Here is a 24,837-nt window from a genome sequence, read left to right on the forward strand (position 1 = left end):
TGGCTTCCTTTATCCTCTCTATATATTTTGCTGGAATTTAGAGACAACTTCAATCTAGGGACTTAGAATATTTCATTATCCCTTGTGTGTTATACCTAGATCATATTCTCTCTCTCCTTTCTTTGAACTTCTCTACATTATACTTTTCTCCCATATGCTACCTTCTGTTTCAGTTATTTATATGTATTTGTCTCTTTGATTATATCATCAGCTACCTCAAGGCAGGACCCAGATTTGAAAATTGTGGATCCTGCCTTGTGCCTTTCACATATGAGACATCCCCAGTATTCAACCAATAATAATTTGTCAAGTAAATGAAGGGATAGGAAATGAGTGGGTCTAATTCATACTATCATCATTTCATGTAACGTAATCCCTATTGGGAGTATGTGTGTAAGGTTCTACTACACACACATAATAAAAACTGTATGCTAAATACCATGGCAAACAATGGGGATGAGGAATAGTATTTAAAAAACAAGCATTGCTCTGCCCTTCAAAAGCTTATATTCTAGTGAAGACAAATACACTGAGTAATTAGAGTATAATAAATGCTCTAAATGATGATTATAGGGTATTAAGAAAGAATAATCGATTTTTTTTTTAATTTTTTATCCATTATTTTTATTAACATATAATGTATTATTAGCCCCAGGGGTACAGGTCTGTGAATTGCCAGGTTTACACACTTCACAGCACTCACCATAGCACATACCCTCCCCAGTGTCCATAACCCAACCACCCTACCCATACCCCGCCTCCCCCTAGCAACCCTGTTTGTTTCCTGAGATTAAGAGTCTCTTATGGTTTGTCTCCCTCCAGATTGTTGTTCTGATTGTTTCCAGATCAACTCTAGGTTGACTGCCTCAGGGACTACCAGTTTTGATGGAGGTCTGTTAAATTTAGGACTGCTTGGAGGATTAATATTAGATTCCCAAATAAAGTTTCCAGATTCAAGAAATTACACTTATATTGTGCTAAGAAAAGGTAATTTTGTTCTCTTTCTCCCTATCTCTCTCCTAGCCTGAAGTTCTGGATCAAATACAAAATTTAAGAGAGTTGTGGATGGATAATAATGCATTACAAGTGCTACCTGGGGTATGTAAGTTTTTATTACGACATGTTGTCTAGAATCTATGTTATATATTAGTTGTAATTAATAATAATCTTCATTTATAAATCTCAGTGTTTGCCTTTCAATGTAAAACATTTATTTGGTCACCAAGTGTTTTTCATTAGTTGGTGTTTTTTTGTTTCTGTTTTTTTTCCCCCACATACTTTCTGTAAATGATGTAGGTATATATAATGTATGAAAGATTTTTCTTGTTCTCACAGGATTACATTTTTCATCTCTCCACATACTGAGTTTTAAATGCTGAGAAATTTATATTGCTCTATATGGAAAAAGAAAATGCTACATATAAAATCCAAGTCTTGTTTTTACAGAATCAAACATAGTCCTATAGGTAACTAGATAATTGTTTCTGCTCATATTGTTAGAGCTCTTCCACAAAATAAAAATCTTTCTCTCAGTTTGGGTGATTTCCAATAGAATACATTTAAATTTTTGAAAATGGTATATGACAAATTACAAAAAGTTAAAAATAGACCATTAAACTAGAGTCCATTTTTTTTTTCAACTAATAGACAATCCAGTAATATCTCCCAAGGAGAAGGTTTACCAGTCAACCCATTGAGTGTGAACGTTCCTGCCTTTTCCATTCAGAGAAAGAATGGCCGCATGAAATACTGCCTCTTGCCACTCATAATATATGCACTCAAATAAGCATGTACATACACATACGCACATCAGCCACAGTGTTCCTGTTGGTAATAGCCAATTCCAAATCCCTTGCATTGGGCTAAGCAGACAGGGCAGCTGGATTTTTAATAACTCTTCAGCCACTGAGATTTAGATGTGTGTTGTCAAAGCCAGTTTAATTCTTCTTTTGACTCGACATTAAAAATTCCTTAAAATGATTGCGAAAGCAACTAGAACAAGAGGTTTTTCTTTTTTGAACAAGCATGAAGCCACATAAAGGAGAAAATCTGGCAAAAGATTAAGGAAGAAAATGCTTTCTTCTCTTATCAAAAGAATACATTTATACTATCATCATAGATACAAAACAAAAAAGCATGCACATCCTTTATATATTGATTTATTTAAAAACTATTTATAAATACACCTCTATGAACCAGAAACTAAGCTAATGTTAGGGTTACAAAGCTAATATATTCAATGACTTTGAATATATTTATTTGAGGAGCTCACACATAACAGGAAAGATAGATACAGATTCTACTACACATAGTAGAGTCTGATTTGTGCCATATTCAAGGCATGTACAGATCCTGGGGCAATACAGGTAAGACACTTATCGATTCCCTATGCAGAGATGAGGATCAAAATGTGTGTCTAGCTGGAAAAGTCTATACCTGTCTCTGACATATTTATTAATTCAAAAACACCTAGATAATGCCTAGCTCATGATAAATGCTAGGTGTTTTACAAATATTTATTCACTAAATCCTCATAATGAGCTTATGAAGTAGGGTTTATTACCATCTCCATGTTATGGATAGATGATGATAATTCAAACCAGAACCAGAAGCTGTTGTTCAATATGATGTTCCAGAATGCCACTGCTCTAGAATCAACAGAAGGCAAAATGGGAATTACGTTCATCTTACTTTTCATAGTCATGACATTCCCAAAATCCAACCTTGAAAGTCAGCTCAGACCTCAAATTCTTTAGTAAGCTTATTATCTAAATGGAAAAGTGGTGATCAAACTGTCCATGAAACAGATAGTGCTGCCTAACTTGTCTGTTGCAAGAGTAGATTTTTCTTATACACTACTTTAAAAGTAGATTTCTCATTTTATTTTTTTCTTAAGACTATTTATTTGACAGACAGAGATCACAAGTAGGCAGAGAGGCAGGTGGGGGCGGGGGCAGCAGGCTCCCTGCTGAGCAGAGAGCCCGATTCAGGACTCGATCCCAGGATCCTGGGATCATGACCAGAGCTGAAGGCAGAGGCTTTAACCCACTGAGCCACCCAGGCACCCCATAAAAGTAGATTTCTCATTTTAGTTAGTACGCTTGAGTTTCATATTTTGCTCTGTTCCTTGTGGGAATATCCCCACCTCCTTGCCATAAAGAGGCATAGTTTTCTGAATGTTTATGCTGGCAAATAGTTGCTATGCAAGTACTTAGAAACACATGTCCTTGAAAAGCTAATCTTGAATGCAAGCTTTAGCTATCCCGTGTCTAACAGTTTCACAGAATGATCATTCCTAAATATTTAGTGTCACAAGACACAGGGGAAAAAAGCAAGTTCATCTTGTTATTCATGTATCATAATATATTAAATTACTTGTAAAATACTTTTGGAAGCCTGATCTATCATTTTGCTACTCTGTTTTTCATAAATCAGAGAAGCAAGTAGATGATGAAAAATTAGTCTTCTACATAGCTGTCTTTTGACTGTCCCTCTAAGATCAGTCAACATGTGACTAAACAACCCATTGAACCTGTGTTTATTCTTAAACAAACTTCAATATCTTCTTTTGTTTGTGACGGCTTGCATTCCTTTCGTTTGCTGTCTACTGCTCACTTATAGACCCCTTTTTGTCAAGGGGTGTTGGACCAAGATTCAGTATCCCCCAAGGACTCTGAGACATTGGACTTCAAAAGCCTTTATCACTCCAGGTTACTATTGCCCTTATAAGGTGTTTGAAAGTGAGGGTTTAGAAAGACTCAAAAATAAACACCAAAGTGTTATTTTGCTTCTAAAAAGGATGTTTAGAAATTTTACACCAAAATATTGAGTTGTACTGCAGATAACAATGAAGGAGCTTTCAAGGGGTAAAGATATTTTCTCACGATAAAGCAACAAAAAAGAAACACACACACACAAACACATACATCTTTTTTTTTTTTTTTTTTTTTTTTGCTCACCAGAAGAGAAGAATGAGCCATGGTAACATAATAGCTCCTTAGGGTGGAAATCTGTAAGTAAAGTGACAGTATCTTTCCAAGTGACTTATTTCCAGGCATGGGGGGAATTCAGAGCTATGACCTAGTCACCCAAAGTACTCAGTTCCTAGCTTAGCAACCTTTCATCTACTCCGAGACCCTGCTCACATTCTCTGCCTCACACGGAGTAAGGGAGCAGGGCTAGCAATGTGTGCTGGGTTTATTAGGGAGTTAGAGTTCAGTAACTGACAAGATAATCAATAGACTTTGTAGTCTGTAATCTGGGAAAAGTGAGTTTGAATTTTAGCTCCACCCCTTATTGATGGGATAACCTTGGAAAGTTACTTGTAATAGATGCTGGCATGCATCATCCTCCTGGAATGAAGAACTGACTCTATTTCTGAAGCTTCTGGGAATGCTACTTGCAGCTCTCCAGCCGCCTCAGGAGTTCCTCCAGCTGAAGAGAACTTCCCTACCCAGGGTCACATTCCTATTCCCTAAGACTTCCACCCAATGACCAGTGATAAAGGTCTGGCTCCTCTCCTTTCCTCAGGACAATTGCAAGGCAATCCCAATTTCGTGAGTCTTAAAGGGCCAGCTGCAGACTTCTCAAGACATCATCTCAGTTTCTTCATCTGGCCAGTTGTGCTTCCTTTCTCCCCTCTGTCTTTCACTGGCATTGATCCTAAGAACACTCTCTCATAAGCTTCTCTTTGTCTCTTTTCCCAGGGAACGTGTGCCATTACTTAATTACTAAGCTATAATGTGTGTTGGAGTGCAGACTCTGATTCAGTAGGTCCGGAACAGGTCTGAGATTCTACATTCCTGACAGGCTTGTAGGTAGTGCCAACGCTGCTGGTCTGCAAAACACATTCTGAGTAGCAAGGATATGAAGTCTTAAATCAAATAATATATATAAAGTGCTTAGCACAGTGCAAAGGTTGTGCTGTGTGTGTAGTAAGTTTATTTATTTATTTATATTGTCAAATAATTAGAGACAATATATTAAAGCGTACACGGGTAGATTAGATGAACAGATAACCCAGTGAACACGGATATGTGTAGGGCATTTGTTTGCAAAACATGCCCTGAAAGAAAATTAAAATGAGGACTTTCATCTTGTTCTGACTCCTGTCCCAGCTAAGCAGCCCCTGTTACTCCTGTTATCGTACCATATGAGTTTGTTCCTCCCTGTCCTCAGTAATTGGTTGCTCATCGATTTCCCCCACTTCTAAATTTTTCTTGAGCCCATCGCCTTTTCATTCTCATTTCTGCTGCCTTAGTTCAGGTCCTTCTCATGTCCGTAGCTACAGGTTTCCGGATCCTTGTGATGGATCTCTGCCACTCCCAAAAAGAATCTTTCTTCCACAGTTTCCTGATGTTGATATTTTAGAGCACAAATCTGATTGTGTCATTCTCCATCTTAAAAACCTTGAGCAGCTTTCCTTGCCTGTACGGTAGAATTGACATCTTCTTACATAACATGTAAGGACATTTAATGCCTGGCTTCTTATAGTCCTACAAATTGAATTTCCCTCTCTTCATCAAACATGCCATGATTTTTCACATTGGCTATGAACTTACATGTTGTTTTCTCTTCCAGATATAGTTTCCCCTTTTTTTTTCTTTTTTCTTTTTCTTTTTTTTTTTAGATATTTAGTTAATTAGTTATTTGAAGGGGGGCAGGGAGAGAGAGAAAGAGAGAAAGAGAGAGCACACACAAGTAGGCAGAGCAGCAGGCAGAGGGAGAGGGAAAAGCAGGCTCTCCCCTGAGCAGGGAGCCCGATGTGGGCCTAGATCCCAGGACCCTGGGATCATGAACTGAGCCAAGACAGCGGCTTAACTGACTGAGCTACCCAGGCACCCCAGGTTCTCCTTTTCTTAACAAGATTTCTCTTTTTTCTTTTTTCTTTTTTTAAGATTTTATTTACTTATTTGACAGAGAGATCACAAGTAGGCAGAGAGGCAGGCAGAGAGAGACAGAGGAGGAAGCAGGCTCCCCGCTGAGCAGAGAGCCTGATGCGGGGCTGGATTCCAGGACCCTGGGATCATGACCTGAGCCAAAGGCAGAGGCTTTAACCTACTGAGCCACCCAAGCACCCCCTGACAAGATTTTTCTTCCAGGCATTTTGCAGCCCTGTGTGTTGATGGCATTCTCCACATGCTTTGTTTTCTTTTATATATTATAGGGTATTATACTTATTTGTTTATTTGACAGTTTCCTTCACTACTATGAGCTCCGTAGGATAAAGACTTTGTCTGTATCACAAGTCTCTTCTCATACTTAGTTGACTTATTCATGATTGTTCTCCATGTGTAACACAAACCTGTGTAACACAAGCCCTGACACATAGTAGACTCTCAAAAAGAACTGGTGAATGAACAAAATATTGAATCTCTTTAGTAGGATAAAGTCCAAATCATGATTTAAAACCTTTCTTATGCATTTGAAGTTGTAAGAATCAACATGTCAACATATGTTGTTTTGGTAGTAATCTATCTTTATTTATTTATTTATTCTTCTGCAGCTTTGAGATTGTTGTGTTGAGATACCACAGAATTCACCCATTTAAAACATACAGTTCAGTGGCTTTTAGTGTACTGACATGGTTGTCTAGCCATCACCACAGTCTTATTATAGAACATTTCCATTATCTCCAGAAGAAACCCTGAAGCCATTGACAGTCACTTCCATGTCCCCTTCCCCACAATGTCCAGCAACCCTGATCTACTTTCTTACTCTATAGAGTTGCCTATTCTGGACATTTCATGTACATAGAATCACACAACAGGTGTTTTTGCTATTGACATCTTTCACCACTATGTTTTCAAGGCTCATCCATTTTGTAGCATATATTTGCATTTTTGCAAAATAATATTACAATACGTAGATCTACCACATTCTGTTTATCCATTCCAATCGATAGGCATTTTGGTTGTTTCCAATTTTTGGCTGTTGTGAATAATTCCACTTCGAACATTTACATTTTTGGGTGAACATATAATGTGTTCTTGAGGATATGCTGAGGGATTTCTCAGTCATATGGTAACTCTCTGCTTAACGTTTAGAGGTACTAGCAAACTGTTTTTCAAAGTGGCTGTACAATTTGAATTCCTGCTAGCAGTGTATGAGGATTGCAATTTCTCCATGTTCTTGCCAATGCTTGTTGTAGTTGCTTTTAAAATTAATTTTACAGTGTTGTGGTTTTTAATAACTTTTAAATGTCTTATGAAAGTTTCTCAACTAATCCTGAGTTTATGCAATGTTATTAAGTCTATAGGGAAGTTAAAGATGTTGGTATACCTGGATATGTCAAAAAACAGAATAGAAACGGTTGACATGGACATTTCTGGATGTGAAGCCCTTGAGGACCTTTTACTGTCATCCAATATGTTGCAACAATTGCCTGACTCTATAGGTGAGAATATTCTATTATGTGATGAATGTTTATATAAAATATATCATTTGCTTTTTTTGTCATAGTCCTAGTTTATTAGTAGGTATAGAGAATATACTGTTAGCCTGACTGATATTAATAAATTATCAAGTTCATTATTCAAGATGTAATAATAGTATTTTACCAATATTTTGAAATGAAATGGTAACACTAGTTGTCAAATTCAAGAAGGCTCTCTCATTAAAACGATCTTACCAAATTAACATATTTTTAAAATTCAGATCTTTTAAGTTGTAAAATGTTATTGTAAAAAGTGTATTTCTTAGATTTAGAGTAATTTGATAACCATGTATGTCTCCTTTTATCACCATAGAATTAGCTTCTATCCACAGAGTGTTGCCATATGCTATTTTCAATACTATCATAATACTGCTGTAATCTAGAAATAACATAAAGATGTATAATAAATATAAAATCTCTTTGTGATTCTATTATTAAAACAGATACATTGTCTTTTATATGCTGTTAAGATTCATGACAGTAGAGAATTTGTGTGTTATATATGTCAAGCACACAATCCATTTTTGTTACAAATTTTTATATGAGTAAAATAACTAAAGACTCCTTCTAATTTAATAATGAGCAAATCTTTTTGTATGGACATCTTACTATTATTTATGAGAGGACTCAGGAGGGTAATCAGCCAATTATTTAACTTCAGAAATTAGTTTTTAACACTCTGAATTCAATGTGTCATATATTCTGGAACTTATTAAAGCCTCTGAAAATTAAGTTACAACCTAGGTACTCTGATTGAAAGGAAGCAAGAAAACAAGGCAGTATTTCAAATTTTTTTCAATATTTTATTGTCTCCACTTTCATCATTCTTTCATTGATGATAGAAAATACTAGTTTTAACAAAGCAGGCTAGGCTTTTTTTCTTTCTAATTGATAATTTTTTAATGTAACCACATAATTTATAACAGTATTTTTCCAGCTCATTCCATTGTAGCACTTACCTGAGAGCTTTATTGAACACTTACACATTTCCAGTTTCTTTCTCTGAAAATTCTGATTCAGTACATTGTGATAGGCCCTCTGATTTGTTTTTATTAAAATCTTTGATGAAACTTATAATCAGATGAGTTTAGAAAATACTCTTTTATGTCATAGAAGGTGAGGAAGTATAATGGTTAAAAGTGTATCCTTGGATTAAGAAGACAGAGATGACCTTCTCTGGCCAAGATAACCACTCAAATTACAGGCCTTGAACTCCCACTCAATCACCACTCCATACATCTTCAAAGACATAATGAGAATAGAAAAATGATTTATATTTGAAGAACATATTTTTGTTCCTTCCTGCCTCCTCAGTACCAAGAACTGTGTCTAGTTTATAATAAGGGTTCCTTAAATATTCAGCAAATAAAATAATTTAGCCATGCTTAAGAAGAATAAACATCTACACGAACCTGAGCTAGAATGGAAATCGAGCAATGACCCCACACCTGACGGGGTCCAGACCACAACAGCAGTGGTGTTGTGAGTTCCATTTATGCAGGGGGAGGGGAGTACCTTAAGCATAGCAGCGGAATCCAAATGCACAGGAAACTGAGGCAGCAGCTCCTTCTGTGAAGAGAGCCTGAAACAATCTACAACTAGTATGTGGAGCTGACACTGATGAGAACAGATACAGATTCACTGCTGAAAACTGTGGCAAGTCCCAGCTATTGTGACCGGATCGGATCTGCACTACCCACATGGGGCGAGAGTGCCGTGTTGCTAATATGAGACCTGGTTCTGAACTCCAGAAACCTGGTGTCAGCGGTAGGTGACCACACAACTGCCAGACAGGGAGGGATGAGCACAGATAAGGAGTGTCACACTCACAAATGAGCATGCAAACAGAAATCTCAAAGGAAAACTAATGTTGCAACAACAACAAAAAACTCAAATAGGAAAATTTACCCAGGAAAAAAACCAAAGTCATCAAGCAGTATAAAAAAAAATGATTTTTAAGTATATGTAGATCCTCAAATAGACAAAAGTTACAATAATGGTCCTAAAAATAATAACTTATAAAACAAAAACAAGAACTATGGGTTATGGACATTGGGGAGGGTATGTGCTATGGTGAGTGCTGTGAAGTGTGTAAGCCTGACGGTTCACAGACCTGTACCAGTGGGGCTAATAATACATTATATGTTAGTAAAAAACAAAAAACAAGAAATCTGACTAAGAATAGGTGGTTATTAAAAAAAAAAAAAACAATTAGAAATCCTGGAAATGAAAATGGCCCATAGTAAAATAAAAGATGATATAATTATTTGTTTAAAATATCTTCCTTTAAGGAAGCAGACTAGGAAATTAGCCTTCTGCTCTGGAGAAGACAGCATAGATGAGTGATAGAAAACATTAGATTAGGTATTTGGCTGGCATAAAGCAGACTAGGATAGACAGGTGGTACTATGTATTTAACACCTTCACTAAGAATCTGAATGGCTCTCAAATGACAAAAGTAACTTTGTTATAACAACTTATTCAGCCTCAGACTCTACCTTTGGGCCCTGTTGACCTTTCATTGAAAATTACATTTATGCATCTGCAGAGCTTCCAGAATCCCTGATTATACATGTAGAATGGTTGACTTTACTCCAAAAATTCCCCTCTTGGCCAAGAGAAAGCTCTGGGATAAGAGACTGAGAGCTGTGTTCTAAGGCCCTAAAATAATTCATTGATTCTGATTGGATGGGAAATTGCATCTTATCTTCTTTATTTGGACATTATTGGACCACCAACATTTAAGAGAACAAAAGATAGGAAATTTCATAGTATCAATTAAGGAAAATAGCAACTAAAATTAAAATCTTTACTTCCTTTACATCTCTTTTAGTCCTTCTGCAGCTACGAGGTATTTGAATGGAGTGATAAACTCCACAAAACCTGTGTGCTGAGTCCCTTTCCTTGTCTGGTTCCAAGAAATATGACAGGGGCTCTTTTCCTTTTCTAGATAGAGCTTTAATTTGTGTGTGTGTGTGTGTGTGTGTGTGTGTGTGTGTGTGTACACACATATATACATAAAGCTTTAATAATATGTATATATATATATGTGTATATATATATATATATATTTTTTTTTTTAACTTTCTAAAATACTTTACCTTACTCCCTTTGTGGTTAAGAACACAGGTTTTGTAGTCAAGTTACCTGTGTTCAAATTCTGGCTTTTCTACCTTGCTAGCTTTGAGACCTTAGACCAGCTACTTAATTTCTCTGTGCTCAGTTTCTTCATCTATTAAGTAGGGCAGTAGTAGTACCTGCATCATGGGGTTATTTTCAGCAATAAATGAATTCAGGTATGTAAAACAGCTTAGAATAGTACCTAGCACATAGTAAGTGCTCATGGCATCTATTATAATAATATAATGATTATTATAATCTTAAATTTCATGATTGCACAGGTATTTGGATTTCAGAATTCTATTACATGTGTGTAAATAACATGAAAATACTAGCTATTTTCTATAACAAATCATATTAATGTTTAATACATAGCTGCTTATTATATATTTTTATATAAGTAGCTAAAGATCATAGTAAAAGGCCTCGTTTTTCTTTCCCTTCAATACTCCTTAGTTGGGAGTATAGAATAAAGAAGTAGGGAATTAGGGATGGACACAAATAGAGGGAAGGAAGAGAATAGAATATCTTTGATTCCTGTTGGGGTAGAAGAAGAAAGTCCAAACAGATATGGTATAGAAATGCAGTAAAGGAATTATCTGCTGGAAGAAGTCATGAGCAATGAAGATAAGGTTGATGCCCTATTTCTGCACCAAGAACAACCATATTCCTATAGAAGCTGCACAGTCTCTCCAAAGAGCGTTCCCTTGGATGGAATATGTGAGCAACAACTGAGCAAGCTTCCTTTAAATCCACGGACATGGAGCTAAGCAGAGAGAACCAACTTGCTTCCACCTGTAAAGCTGCAGAAGCTTCCAGGGGGTGACAGAGCCACCACTCCATTCTTCAAAAAGCCCTGTTGCATCAACCTTTGGTTTTTGTACCTAACATGCCTCAAGATTTTTCACTACTTTCAGACTTTGGTGCTGTGATTCTCTTAAAGGCTACCTAGCAACTCAGTTTCATGGTATTTGCACAGTGATCTGTGGCCCCACCTGAAACCTGCTATGCCCCAGTCAGGTGACACTGAGACTGCCAAACCTCCTCTAGCTTCACTGGTGGGCAGGTGCAGTAGCTTGATAAGGGCTACCAAGTCATAAAAAATTTAGCTCTAATCCATCACCCCCCTGTTTTCTTGCCACAATTGACGAACAAGCTCTTTTCTATTTCCAAGGTTGATATTTCTTACATACATACCAGCAAAGCTGAAGTGATTCAGTCACCCTTGAAACATAGATAAATATGGCAGTGGGGGAGCAAACTTCAGAGATAAATGACCCCGGTGAGAATTGTCCTCTTTCCCAGGTGCTGCTGTTTTCAGCAGTGTATCTTGAGGGCACAAGCTGATGTATTAAGCTCCAATATTTTGTAGATATTTTCTCACAGCAGTCTGACAGTGAGAACCTTTCTCCCCACTAGAGCAGAGATTGAGTGCTTCTACAGAATATGTAACTGAGCACACTGAAATTTAAAGTGCAATAATCACTTTTTATTTCAGATCTATTCTCACTTACTCTATGGCTTTAAGGAATCTGCAGAATACATGAGGTGGGTGGGCATGGTCCATGGCAGTGCTTCTCAAAGCATATTCACAAAACACTAGCTGTACAAGGTATGCCGCACACTCACAGGCATTCCGCAATAACTTCGGAAAGTCACATTGCTACATTAATATATTAAAATGTCCTAGTAAAACTTCATTAAAGAAATATGTTTAATGTTGTTTAATTTAGCTTTTCCCAAACACATTTGACCATGGAACCCACTCTATCCATGAACACAAGTTTTCTGCAAAAAAAGTAACCTACAGTATATATGCATATTTCCAATGCAAAACAAAAATTAACCACGCTTTGCCCTTGGGCCTTGGCTATTTAAGCCAGACTGCTGCTATATGGTGGCTGGGTAAAGGAAGCTGTCTTCAATTACTCTGTGGCTATTACTCATTAAAACCCTGGGAATAGAGCAGTCAGTAAGGGTATGGGAAGCGTAAATCTGACAGTGAAATATAAATAGTTGAAACTTCGATTCTTGGCCAGTTCTGTTCTGTATATTAAAATTGCAAGTTTTTGTGATTTCTGCGGATCCAACTTGAGGATTTATGGTAGCAAAGAGTATGAGATCATATGTTGTAATTTTCCAAGTACATAATTATAACCGCTGCGTCGCAATATTTCAGTACCCATTCGTTGATATTAGGCTTACTTCAGATTTGTTTTTAATTTGTATCACAACAGGGATGTTAGTTATTATCTTAGGAGTTAATTAAATATTAAATCACAACTGGCTCAAAAATTTTCATCTGGTCCATTTGTAGTATACTAGATATGGGAAATGTGGTAGTGTTGCTGTCTTTGGTTTCTGTGGAGCCCTATGTTGTGTTTATTTGTCTGCATTGATGAACCTGAACTCCCACTGATGCAAGTGAAGTTTTTAAAACTGGAAAGTCAAGATTAGACTGCACACAAATATAGCTGTAAGTTTATACAGAGTGTAGCCAGTTGGCATAATAAATGGTCATCACAAGTGATTCTTTTCTTTCTTATTGTATTTCCTGTCAGAGATCTGTTCTCGTTTATTAATAAAGCTTCTTCTCTGTTTTAGGACTGTTGAAAAAATTAACAACTCTAAAAGTAGATGACAATCAACTTACGATACTACCCAACACAATCGGAAAGTAAGTGCCAAAGTTTCATACCAGTCAGCCCCTCTTAGCCAGAAACAAAAGGATATGCTGAATCTTTTTACTTCAAAACATTTCCTATCTTAATTTAGTTTTATATCTGGACATTGCATTGACACTATATAATATCATGAGAAATAGCTATGACTCTTTCATAAGCAAAGGGATTACCCAGATCATTAATTATGTTATTGCCTGTAATTTTCCAGATACTATTAATTTGATGTTTTTGACTGAGTAGCAACTCAAAATTCACTTGAACTTGTCTTGTGAAGTCAAATCAGTTTGTATAAAGCTCTATAGTTTATAATATGTTATCATTGTACCATAAGTGATTTATATATTATATTTAGTAATTGTTATTTATAGTAGTAGTACTATAAAATAGTACTGTAAATGTTATTTCTAAAAAATAAGGTTATTTGCCTTTAAAAGTATGAAAATGATTCATCAAAGATAAATGGGCCTATTCAATTCAAGGTTGATTAGGTTGATTACTGGCTTGCAGGGATAAAGGTTAAGAATCTTATCATAAAGCTCGTGTTTTTAGATTTCTTTGAGTGCCATTACCTTCCTTTGATTATTGTTTCAGGAAAAATGAAAGAGAAGTGTTAGAGGAATGAACTAAAACAAAACAAAACAAAAACTGGTGAAAAAAAATAAACAAACAGAAAGAAAGAAAGAAGCCAGTGGGAATTGTATGGGCAATCTCTGTACCTTCTTCTCATTTTATTGTGATCCTAAGACAGCTCTTAAAAAACAAAAAAAAATAGGGGCGCCTGGGTGGCTCAGTGGGTTAAGCCTCTGCCTTCGGCTCGGGTCATGATGTCAGGGTCCTGGGATCGAGCCCCACATCGGGCTCTCTGCTCAGTGGAGAGCCTGCTTCCCCCTCTCTCTCCACCTGCCTCTCTGCCTCCTTGTGATCTCTGTCTGTCAAGTAAATAAATAAAATCTTTTAAAAAAAAAAAATAGTCTTTAAGAAGAATGACTGACACGAAGGCAGAGGCTTTAACCCACTGAGCCACCCAGGAGCCCCACAAACTGGTTATTTAAACTTGGGGTTTGGGCAGACATTTTGTCGAAAATGAACTAAGTGAGCTTGTCTCTTCAAGAACAACTTGACAGTATTTGTCACTCACAGTAAAATTTGAGCTATCAAGCAAAAATTGGAATTTTGGAAAATTCCTATCTGCCACTGTTAGCCTGACAGCTTCCCAATAATTACAAGCTTTTCTGATAAGACTAGTGTGATATAAATTAATGTAATTTGTTGATATTGTGCTATGAAATGTGTGAAGATCTTGAAAATCTGTATAACTCAGTGAAGCAGTATTTCCAAATGACCAATGCATGAATTACAAAATCAGACATGAGTAAAAGACCCATTCAAAATGCAAAACAGACTGGTTGATTTTAATGTATTGGTATGAAGAAAAAGAAAACTCATTGATATAATTTCAGATTCTACATTGCAGTTATCCCCTAAAAAACTGGTGGTTGTTGAGTTTTGGTGTAGTATCAAAGAAAAAAATCACAATTATCCGAAAAGACTGTTGAAAAATTCCTTCTTTTTTCAACTACAAATCTGTGTGAGGCTGGATTTTGTTATATATAATTCAGTCAGAACAATATGTCACAACAGATCGAATACATAAGCAGAGAAGAGATCCAGTACCATCCATTAAGCCAAATATTCAAGAGATTTACAAAAATAAAAGTGTCACCTTTTTCACTAAATGTTTTTTAGAAAAAATATAATTACTTGGAATAAAGATACGTTAATTAACATGTTAAAGGTTTACTATTATTATTTAATAGGTACTAATTATTTTTTAAAACTCCTGTTTTAATCTATAATATAGTGATACCAATAGATATAAATAAAATAAACACATGTTCTTTGAGTTACCAATGACTTTTAAGAGAGTAAATGGGTCCTAAGACCAACCAATTTTGAAGATATCTGTTCTATATCACATCATGTTTTATATAGTAAAATTATGAGAGCATTGTCTAACTTACATTCTTACTTCAAGGTAACACCTGAATACAAGTGTTTTGTATTTGCACGTATGGCATAAAATAAACTAAATATCTAGAATTTTATAGAATACCTTAATAAGCAATTTGTATGAAGTAAAAATAATAACAATAGCCATGATAGCATTGTTTTTCTTAGAGAATTCAAAATTGATAGATCAGAGGTTTAGTGCAAGTCCTAAAGGTAAAATTTGATTATGATCTTATTTAATGGCACCCCAAGTCACATGCAAAAAGTACTCTACTCGCAAAGAGTAGAATAGTCTGCATTTATTCTACTCATAAAGGGTAGAATAGTATAGATAGAAACATTCTACCTAGAATTCTGGACATCAAAATCCTAGATATGTTATGACCTGCTATAGTTATATTCTCATTCTGCACTTAGAACGTTTCAATGTTTGAATTATCTTAGGTCATTTTTAGTAGTCCAATATTAAAAACTGCTAGGATTAATTTTTGAACATTTTTCACAGTTGAAGTAGATTCCATGACTTTTGTGTGAAATGACATAAAATTATTTTGTTGTCAAACCTTAATTTGTACACAGAAGTTCCAGCCACTCTACGAATTGAATATATAATGAAAAATAATAAATAACCTTTTTTCGCATTGTGCCAAATACCATGTTTGGTGCTTTACACACATTCCTGTTTAGTTAAAGCCCCCATTAATCATCTTCTATGTGTATTATTATCTCTCTCTCACTATCAACAGTTAGAGACTGAGGCTGAGAAAAGTTAACAGATTTCAAAGCTAAGCTGTTAGTTGACCTATGATGCCTCTTACTATACATGGTAGTTGAGTCACACATTTTGTAATACTTGGTAATTTAATGGGTCCCACTGCTCTAGAAGCAAAGGATTTTCCGCAGGAAGACAAAATACATACTAAACCTTCTCTTTCTTAGCTTCATAGCCTTGGTCAAAGCAATAAAAACTCAAAAATCTGAATGGAAATTTTAAAAAGTCATTCCCTCATTGAGTATAGTAAACATAATGACTGTTGGACTGGGAATCAGAAAATCTAAGTAACTAAGCAAAGCTGGGTAAGCCTTTTCTTCTTGAGCCTCAAATTCCTGAGGGATAATGCAAGGAGCACTGGCTTTGGAGCCAAACAACATAGGTGTGAACCGTGGCTATGCCACTCACTATGTGAACTTGGACAAGTTATTTAACCTCTCTGTTGGCTTAGTTTCCTAATTTACAATATCTACCTACATCTATAATTTTCCAGTTCTTTGATTCAGATCTTTAGCCTGTATGATGTTAATACCCTAAATAGTAAATTCCAGTAGTCTAGGTACTAGACTGTTATAACAAGAAAATAAGTGAACTTTATTCTAGATACCTGAATGCTGAAAAACATTTTTCCCTCTGTTTCCTAATCGTGGAAGGATACATAAGAAACTAGAAATGTACACAGCTTTAGGGAAGAGAATGTGGGGGCTGGTGAACAGAACAAGCAGAGAGACTTCTTTTTATTATATACTCTCTGTAGTTTTTGAATTTTTTATTATGAAATGTTATACTAGTTAAGAAATTAAAGACAAAACACAGACACACACACACACACACACACACACACACACACACACACACCCTTCACTGGGTAAAACTCAAATTCCTCTACACAATATTCAAGTTTTTCCATAGTCTCATTTAAACCAGTGGTTCTCAGCATGTGGTTGTCTGATCAGTCACATCAGCTTCAGCAGGGAACTAGTTAGCAGTGCACGTTCTGAGACAAAGCCAGATCTACTGAATCAAGAAACTTTAGACATTGGGCCGGCAGGCTCTGTGTAAACAAGCCCTTCAGGGGATTCTGATGTATGCTAAAGATTGAGAACTATCTAGATTCAGCTTTCAGTTATTAGCTATCTTCTCAAACCTGAACCTGTTGTCAGAATTACCTGAAAGGCTAGTTTAAAATGAAGGTGCTTTAGGGGCCCCTGGGTGGCTCTGTCAGTTAAGCAACTGCCTTCGGCTCTCGTCGTGGTCCTGGGGTCCCGGGGTCCTGGGATAGAGCCCTGCATTGGGCTCCCTGCTTGGCAAGGAGCCTGCTTCTCCCTCTGCCCACTGCTCCCTTTGCTTGTGCTTTCCCTCTCCCTGTCAAATAAATTTTTTAAAAAATCTAAGATAAAACAAAATAATACAAAAATACAAAACAAAATGAAGCTGCGGTAGAGAGGAAGTCTACCATAGTGGCTGGTTGCTTTGGCTCTGGAGCCAGCCCTTCTGGGTTCAAAGTCTGGCTCTTTTTTTTTTTTTTTTTTTTGACACAGAGACACAGCAAGAGAGGGAGCACAAGCAGGGGAAGCAGGGGAGGGAGAAGCAGGCTTCCCGCTGAGCAGGGATCCTGATGAGGGGCTCAATTCCAGCACTCTGGGATCATGACCTGAGCTGAAGGCAGACACTTAACAACTGAGCCACCCAGGCATCCCCAAAATCTGGCTCTTTGATTTGCTATTGGGTAACAGAGCCTTAGCTCCTTCCTCATAAAATGGAAGTAATAATAATAATACTGACCTCATAAGAATGTTGTGAGGATTAAATGTATTAATAAATAGAGAGTGCTACATAGTCACTAAATGTTTTCAAAAAATAGTTTGATAAAGTAAAAAGTTATTGATATTTCTGGGATTTGGATTCAAGAAATATGTTTACTATTTTTACAACTCAGTTCTTCTCTCTTCTTTCTTCTGCCCACCCAGACCACTGCAGTTTCCTCCCCTAAACTGAGAAGTTGTAGTATACCTACAAACTAGATCAGCATTTTCTGAATTATATTTCTGAAAACAGTTATTACTTGAGATTTTTTTTTAATTTTATTTATTTTTATTTATTTGACAGAGAGAGAGATCACAAGCAGGCAGAGAGGCAGGCGGTGGGGGGGGGGGGGGAGCAGGCTCCCCGCTGAGCAGAGAGCCCGATGTGGGGCTCGATCCCAGGACCCTGAGATCATGACCTGAGCTGAAGGCAGAGGCTTTAACCCACTGAGCCACCCAGGCGCCCCATTACTTGAGATTTTAATAGGTGTGACATAAAGATAAGTTTCATGGACAAATAAGTCTTGGGAACTCTGTATATAAGTTAGAGAACATTCTAACTTGTGATATTTTTCCATTTTTTATATCAGGTTCTTATTTATCTTTTGTATCATCATTTAACTTCTCCATTATTTTTCCATGTCTTACCAGCTAGAATATAGACTCATTAAAGTCTGGGATCATGTCTTGAACACATTTTATCTCCTTCATTGTATGTAACTAAGCACTATGGCAGAGGGGAATATTTGCAAGCTTTGGAACTAGGCAGATTTCAATCCTGGCTTCTGCACTCATTAACCAATGGACCTTGGACATGTCACTTCACATCTCAGAACTGCAGTTTTCTCATCTGAAAAATGGAAATAATAATTTACTTCAGATGTTGTTGTGAGACTTATGATAGTCATTAATAGGAACAATTAAAAAGACACTTATTTATTATTGTTTATGTTCATTTGAGGATTAGTAATATAATATGGATAAACATCTAGTGTTTTAAAAGAAAAATGTTTTATATGGATTTTCAAATGTAATAATATACTATCTTAGTCTTCTCAGGTTGCCATAATTAAATATCACAGACTAGGTGGCTTTAACAGCACAAATTTATGTATCACAGTTCTGGGGGCTAGGAAGTCCAAGATCAAGATGGTGGCAAAGTAGATTTCATTCTGAGGACTCTGCTTTTGGCTTACAAGCAGCTACCATCTTTCAGTGTGCTCACTCAACCTTTTCTTTATGTATAAAGAGAGAGACAGAGAGAGAGGGAGTGAGAGACTAGTCCTCTAGTGTCTCTTCTTATAAGGGACTGATCCCATTACAAAGGCCCTATCCCCAATGACTTCATCTAATCCTAATACCTCCCAAAAGCCCCTACCTGTCCAAATACTATCACACTGGAGGTTAAGGCTTTAACATACGAATTGGGAGGTAGGACACAAAGATTTAGTCCATGATATACATAATTTAAACTTATAAAATTATACTCTCAAGAAAAGCACTGTTTGAAACTGTTTCTGAGTTTTTTGGCAGAGTCCTCAAAAATAAGTCTTTAGAATCATAGTATTTGGTTGTAAAGTCTAAGGATCTAGAGAGAGGAATTTAAAACACAAAAGAAAAAGATTGTCATGTATTTCCCAAAGTGACAGAATTATCCTTATAGAAAAAGTAAAGTTATTGAGAAAGGTACAGAGAAATGATCAAATGGAACTTCACGGATTGTATAAGATTTCAGTTAAGGTACAAAACCAGCAATGATTTCCATTTAAAAGCCATTGTCTTTTATTGCCTATTTTCTCCTACACTCCCTGCCTCGGTATTTTAGGACTGTGACCATTTGTGTGTTGTGGCCAAATTATACATGCAACATAAATGTCTCTATATTTTGGTTGGTTAAAAAAATCAGTATCCTATCTTGAGGCATATAGAATCATTTTTAGCGGTCTTTTGCAATGAACAAAGCTTTTTCTACTCATAGATTTTAGAAATGTTCACTTTAAAAAAATACTGAATAGAATTTTACATTTAGGTAATATTTTTCTCCTATAATAAAAAAAATTACAGATATTCTTTTCAATCAACCTAATTAACTTCCTAAAGCGTCCAAAGGAAGGGGAAGATCAGTAATTACTTTGAAAGAATGGGAAAATAGGTCAAAGGAAAAGTATATTGTCTTGACAATGATGGTAACTCTGTTCAAAATCAGTCAACATGGTTGTTTCATGGGTAAAACCTCTAAATGATTGACTATTCCCAACAAATTTCCACCATGATTCGACTGAATTCATCTTAGACTGTAGGATTTAGAACAAAAACTGAGTGGTTTCATTGAGTAAACATTACAGAAAAGAATTTGTTTCAATTTTGTTAATTTCTTGCATTGTTTAGAAGCAGCACAAGCAACTTACCTAATATTAATGACAAAATTAAAGGTAGAGTCTAAAACTTGATTCTTGGCTTACATTAAATGAAATTGATTTTACAATCTCTGAAAATAAGGATAATTGCAAAGTTACTCAGCATTCATTATGGGCCCATTCGAAGTGTTTTACCTGTATTTAGTCCTCGTAACACATGGTTAACTACCGTTATCACCCTCTTGTGCCTAGTGATGAAACTAAGGTACAGAGTAATTAAGTAACTTGACAAGGATATTGCCACTAGTAATTGTTCGAGTCCAAACTCTAATCCCAGCTGACTGGCTGCTGTTTGGTTTCTTAACTCCTGGGGTATCCTGATGCTTTCAGGCAGTAGCTATTTGAGCAACTTGCCTTTTCCAAACAAATTTTATATCTCTTTCTTTAGTTATTATAGACATACCTCATTTTATTGTACCTCACAGATACTGAGTTTTTCTACAAATTGGAGGTTTGTGGTAACCTTGTACTGAGCAGCATTATCAGTGCCATTTTTCCAACAACATTTTCTCACTTTGTGACTCTATGTCTCATTTTGGTAATTCTCACAATAATTCAAATTTTTTTCATCATTAGTGTATTTGTTATGGTGATCTGTGATCAGCGATCTTTGATGTTATGACCGTAACTGTTTAGGAGCACCATGAACTGCCTCTATGCAAGACAGCAAATTTATCTGTAAATGTCATTTGTTCCCACTCCTCTACCAACCAGTTGTTTGCCCATATTCCTCCCTTTCCTCGGCTTTCTCTATTTGCTGAGACACAACAATATTGAAGTTAGGCCAAATACTAACCCTTCATCAGTCTCTAAGTATTCGAGTGAAAGAAAATGTTGCACATTTCACACTTCAAATCAAAAGCTAGAAATGATTTAGCTTAGCAAAGAAGTCAAGTCAAAATCCAAGACAGGCCAAAAGCTAGGCATCTTGTGCTGAATAGTCAAGTTGTGAATGCAAAAGAAAAGTTCTTCAAGGGAATTACAACTGTTACTCCAGTGAACACATGAATGATACGAAGACAAAACGGTCTTATAGCTGATATGTAGAAAGTTTTCATAGCGTGGTTAGAAGATCAAACCAACCCCAACATTCCCTGCCCCAACAATGCCAATCCAGAGCAAGAATCTCTTCAATTCTTTGAAAACTGAGAGAGGTGAGGAAGGTGCAGAAGAAGACTTGGAAGCTAGCGGGGTCATTACATGAGGTTTAAGGAAAGAAGCTGTTTCCATAGCATAAACATGCAAGGTAAAGCAGCAAGTGCTGATGTAGAAGCTACAATAAGTTATCCAGAAGATCTAACTATAACAATTAATAAAGGCAGCTACACTAAACAACATATTTTCAGTGAAAATGATGAAACAGCCTTCTATTGGATGAAGATGTCACCTAGGACTTTCACAGCTAGAGAGAAGTTAATGTGTGGCTTCAAAGTTTCAAAAGACGGGCTGACTTTCTTGTTAGGGGCTACTCAGCTTGTGATTTTATTTATTTTTTTAAAGATTTATTAATGTACTTGAGAGAGAGAACACAAGCATATGAGCACAGGCACATACATGCACACAGGGTGAGGGGAGAGACAGAGAAGAGAGAGAGAAGCAGACTCCCCCTCAGTGTGGAGACTGAGGCAAGGCTCAATCCCACAACAATAAGATCATGACCTGATCCAAACTGAAGAGTTAGATGCTTACTGAGTGAACCACCCAGGCACCCCCAGCTGGTGATTTTAAGTTGAAGCGAATGCTCATTTATCATTCCAAAAATCTTAGGACCCTTAAGAGTTTTGCTAAAATCTCCTCTGCTTGTGCTTATAAATGGAACAACAAAACATGGCTGAGAGCACATCAATTCACAAAATGATTGACTGAATCTTTTAAGAGCACTGTTGAGACCTATTGCTTAGAAAGAAAGATTCTTTTCAAAATATTACTGCTCATTCATTGATAATGCACCTTTTCACCCAAGAGCCCTGATGGAGATGTACAATAGATGGATGATTTCATGCCTGTTAACACAACATCCATTCAGCAGCCCATGGATCCAAGAGTCCTTTTCACTTTTAAGTCTTATTATTTAAGAAATACAATTTATAAGGTTACAGTTGCTATAGATAGTTATGCCTCGATAGATCTGCAAAAAGTAAATTGAAAGCCTCCTGGAAAGGATTCATCAGTCTAGATGTCATTAAGAACATTTGTTATTCATGGGAAGAGGTCAAAATACTAAGATTAACAGGAGTTTGGAAGAAGTTGATTGCAACTCTCATGAATGACTTTGAGGAGTTCAAGACTTCAGTGGAGAAGTAACTGCAAATGTAGTAGAGGTCACAAGAGAATTAGAAGTGGAGCCTGAAGATATGACTGAATTGTTGCATTCTCATGATAAAACATTCAGTGAATGAGGGGTTGCTTTTTATGGATGAGGAAAGAGGTTGGTTTTTTGAGATGGAATCTACTCCTGGTGAAGATGCTGTGAAGATTGTTGAAAAGACATCAAAGGGTATTACATAAACTTATTTGATACAGCAGCAGCAAGGTTTGAGAGGACTGACCCCAATTTTGAAAGAAGTTTTGCTATCAAACAGCATCATATGTTACGGAAAAATGGTTCATGAAAGGGAGAGTAAACTGATATGGCGCACTTCACTGTAGTCTTATTTTAAGAAATTTTACAAAACTTTCAGCAACCACACCCTGTTCAACATCGGCTGCCATCAACATCAAAGCAAGACCCTCAGCAAAAGGATTATGACTCACTGAAAGCTCGGATGATGGTTAGTATTTTATAGCCAAAAATAAATAAATAAATAAATAAATAGGGTATGTACATTTTTTTGACATAGTGCTATTGTACACCTAACAGTACACTGTAATTTAGTATAAACATAACTTACATGTACCAAAATATTATGTAAAAAACAAAATCTTCAATTTACTCACCTTATTGTGACATAAATTTTATTTTGGTAGTCTGGAACCAAACCCATAGTATCTCCAAGTTATTCCTATATATCCCTTTCTACTAAATCTTTGCAAATACAATTAAATTCTACACATCATCTTAAATTAAGGCATCTCCAATGCCTTACTAATCAATTGCAGGTAGTTTTACATTTTACCTACTAGAAGGTTTTATTTATATGAAACAATGCATTTTAAAGAGGGAATATCGGGGTGCCTGGGTGGCTCAGTGGGTTAAGCCTCTGCCTTTGCCTCAGGTCATGATCCCAGGGTGTTGGGATCAAGTCCCGCATTGGGCTCTCTGCTCGGCGGGGAGCCTGCTTCCTCCTCTCTCTCTCTCTCTCTCTCTCTCTCTCTGCCTACTTTTGTTATCTCTCTCTGTCAAATAAATAAATAAAATCTTTAAAAAAAAAAAAGGGAATATCACAGGATAACTTTCACATATTTCAGAAATATCAATCAAGATTTTTTTTCAGGGGCACCTGGGTGGCTCAGTGGGTTAAGCCTCTGCCTTCAGCTCAGGTCATGATCCCAGAGTCCTGGGATGGAGCCCCACATCAGACTCTCTGCCTAGTGGGGAGCCTGCTTCCCGCTCTTCTCTGCCTGCCTCTCTACTTGTGATCTCTTTCAAATAAATAAATAAAATCTTAAAAAAAAAAAAGATTTTTTTTCAGGGTACCTCCACCTTAGAACAGGTCATTTTATTGAATTGTCATATATATATACCATAGGCTTAGCATACATTTAATCTTCTTTGAAACTATCAGTATTAGACATTATCAACCAATCTTACAGATGGGAAAACAAGAATTAATCATAAACAAAATTTGCTCAGCTATTAAGTGGTCACACTAGAATTGGAACCCAAGCCTGTCTGAATATTTTCCACTGAATTACATTATTTCTATTGACTTAAAACTAAAAAAGAAAGTGAAGCCCAAATCCATTTGTTTTTACGTTTATTAGCATCTATGTTAATAGAACATTTAATAGTATCTAATGGTTTTCATAGTCATGAATGATGTTAAACTGAAATTACAGATTATCCATGTAATATATTCACAACCTTTCTTACTTACTAGCTAGGTAATTGAGGGTTAATGATATAATAATATCTTCCCAGCCAAAACTAATTCATGAAGACTAAACTAGAGAAAAATGTAGAGAGTATTTTTAGAAAATTAAGTCAATACTATTATTTTTGTTTAATTTCAAGCATTACTACCTTCAGTAGCCTACTTTAGTAGTTGTACTTATGTGTGAACTAAGGCAAAGCTTTACTGCGCACAATTCTTATAATATTTATATAGATTTTAGATTTTATGAGCATGTCTATTTTGTGTGTATGTCTGTGTGTTTAAATGCTACTCTTGAAATATTTTCAGGGACTTTATTTAAAGCCTTACAGCTAACTCAGTGTGTGTTGCTAGGACCAGCAGAATTTAATCACCTATGAACTTGTTATAAATGCAGGATCTAGGCCCACCACAACGGCTGACTCTGAATTTGAATTTTAGTAAGTTCTCTTGCTGATTCATAGGCATTCTGAAGTTTGGGAAGTGCTGTTTTAAAGTATTTTACACTTTCTTTGCAGTGTGTTTTTCCTTTTAATGTGTACAATTAGAGACTTCTGAGA

The 24,837-nt window shown here is 36.2% G+C and overlaps 1 protein-coding gene across 2 annotated transcripts in view; it reads left to right on the top strand.

Moving 5' to 3' along the window:
• Nucleotides 1-24,837, top strand: part of LOC111143206 (leucine rich repeat containing 7) — a 336,603-nt gene that overhangs the window by 194,239 nt on the left and 117,527 nt on the right. For both annotated transcript variants that reach the window (XM_022496767.1, XM_022496768.1), the window contains exons 7-9: nucleotides 1,024-1,098; nucleotides 7,252-7,396; nucleotides 13,160-13,232. In XM_022496767.1, coding sequence (XP_022352475.1) covers nucleotides 1,024-1,098; nucleotides 7,252-7,396; nucleotides 13,160-13,232 — 293 coding nt within the window. The remainder of the gene's footprint in view (nucleotides 1-1,023; nucleotides 1,099-7,251; nucleotides 7,397-13,159; nucleotides 13,233-24,837) is intronic.

Source organism: Enhydra lutris, unplaced genomic scaffold (assembly GCF_002288905.1).
Source record: "Enhydra lutris kenyoni isolate GAN:26980312 unplaced genomic scaffold, ASM228890v2 scaffoldscaffold9, whole genome shotgun sequence".
Classification (NCBI taxonomy): domain Eukaryota; kingdom Metazoa; phylum Chordata; class Mammalia; order Carnivora; family Mustelidae; genus Enhydra; species Enhydra lutris.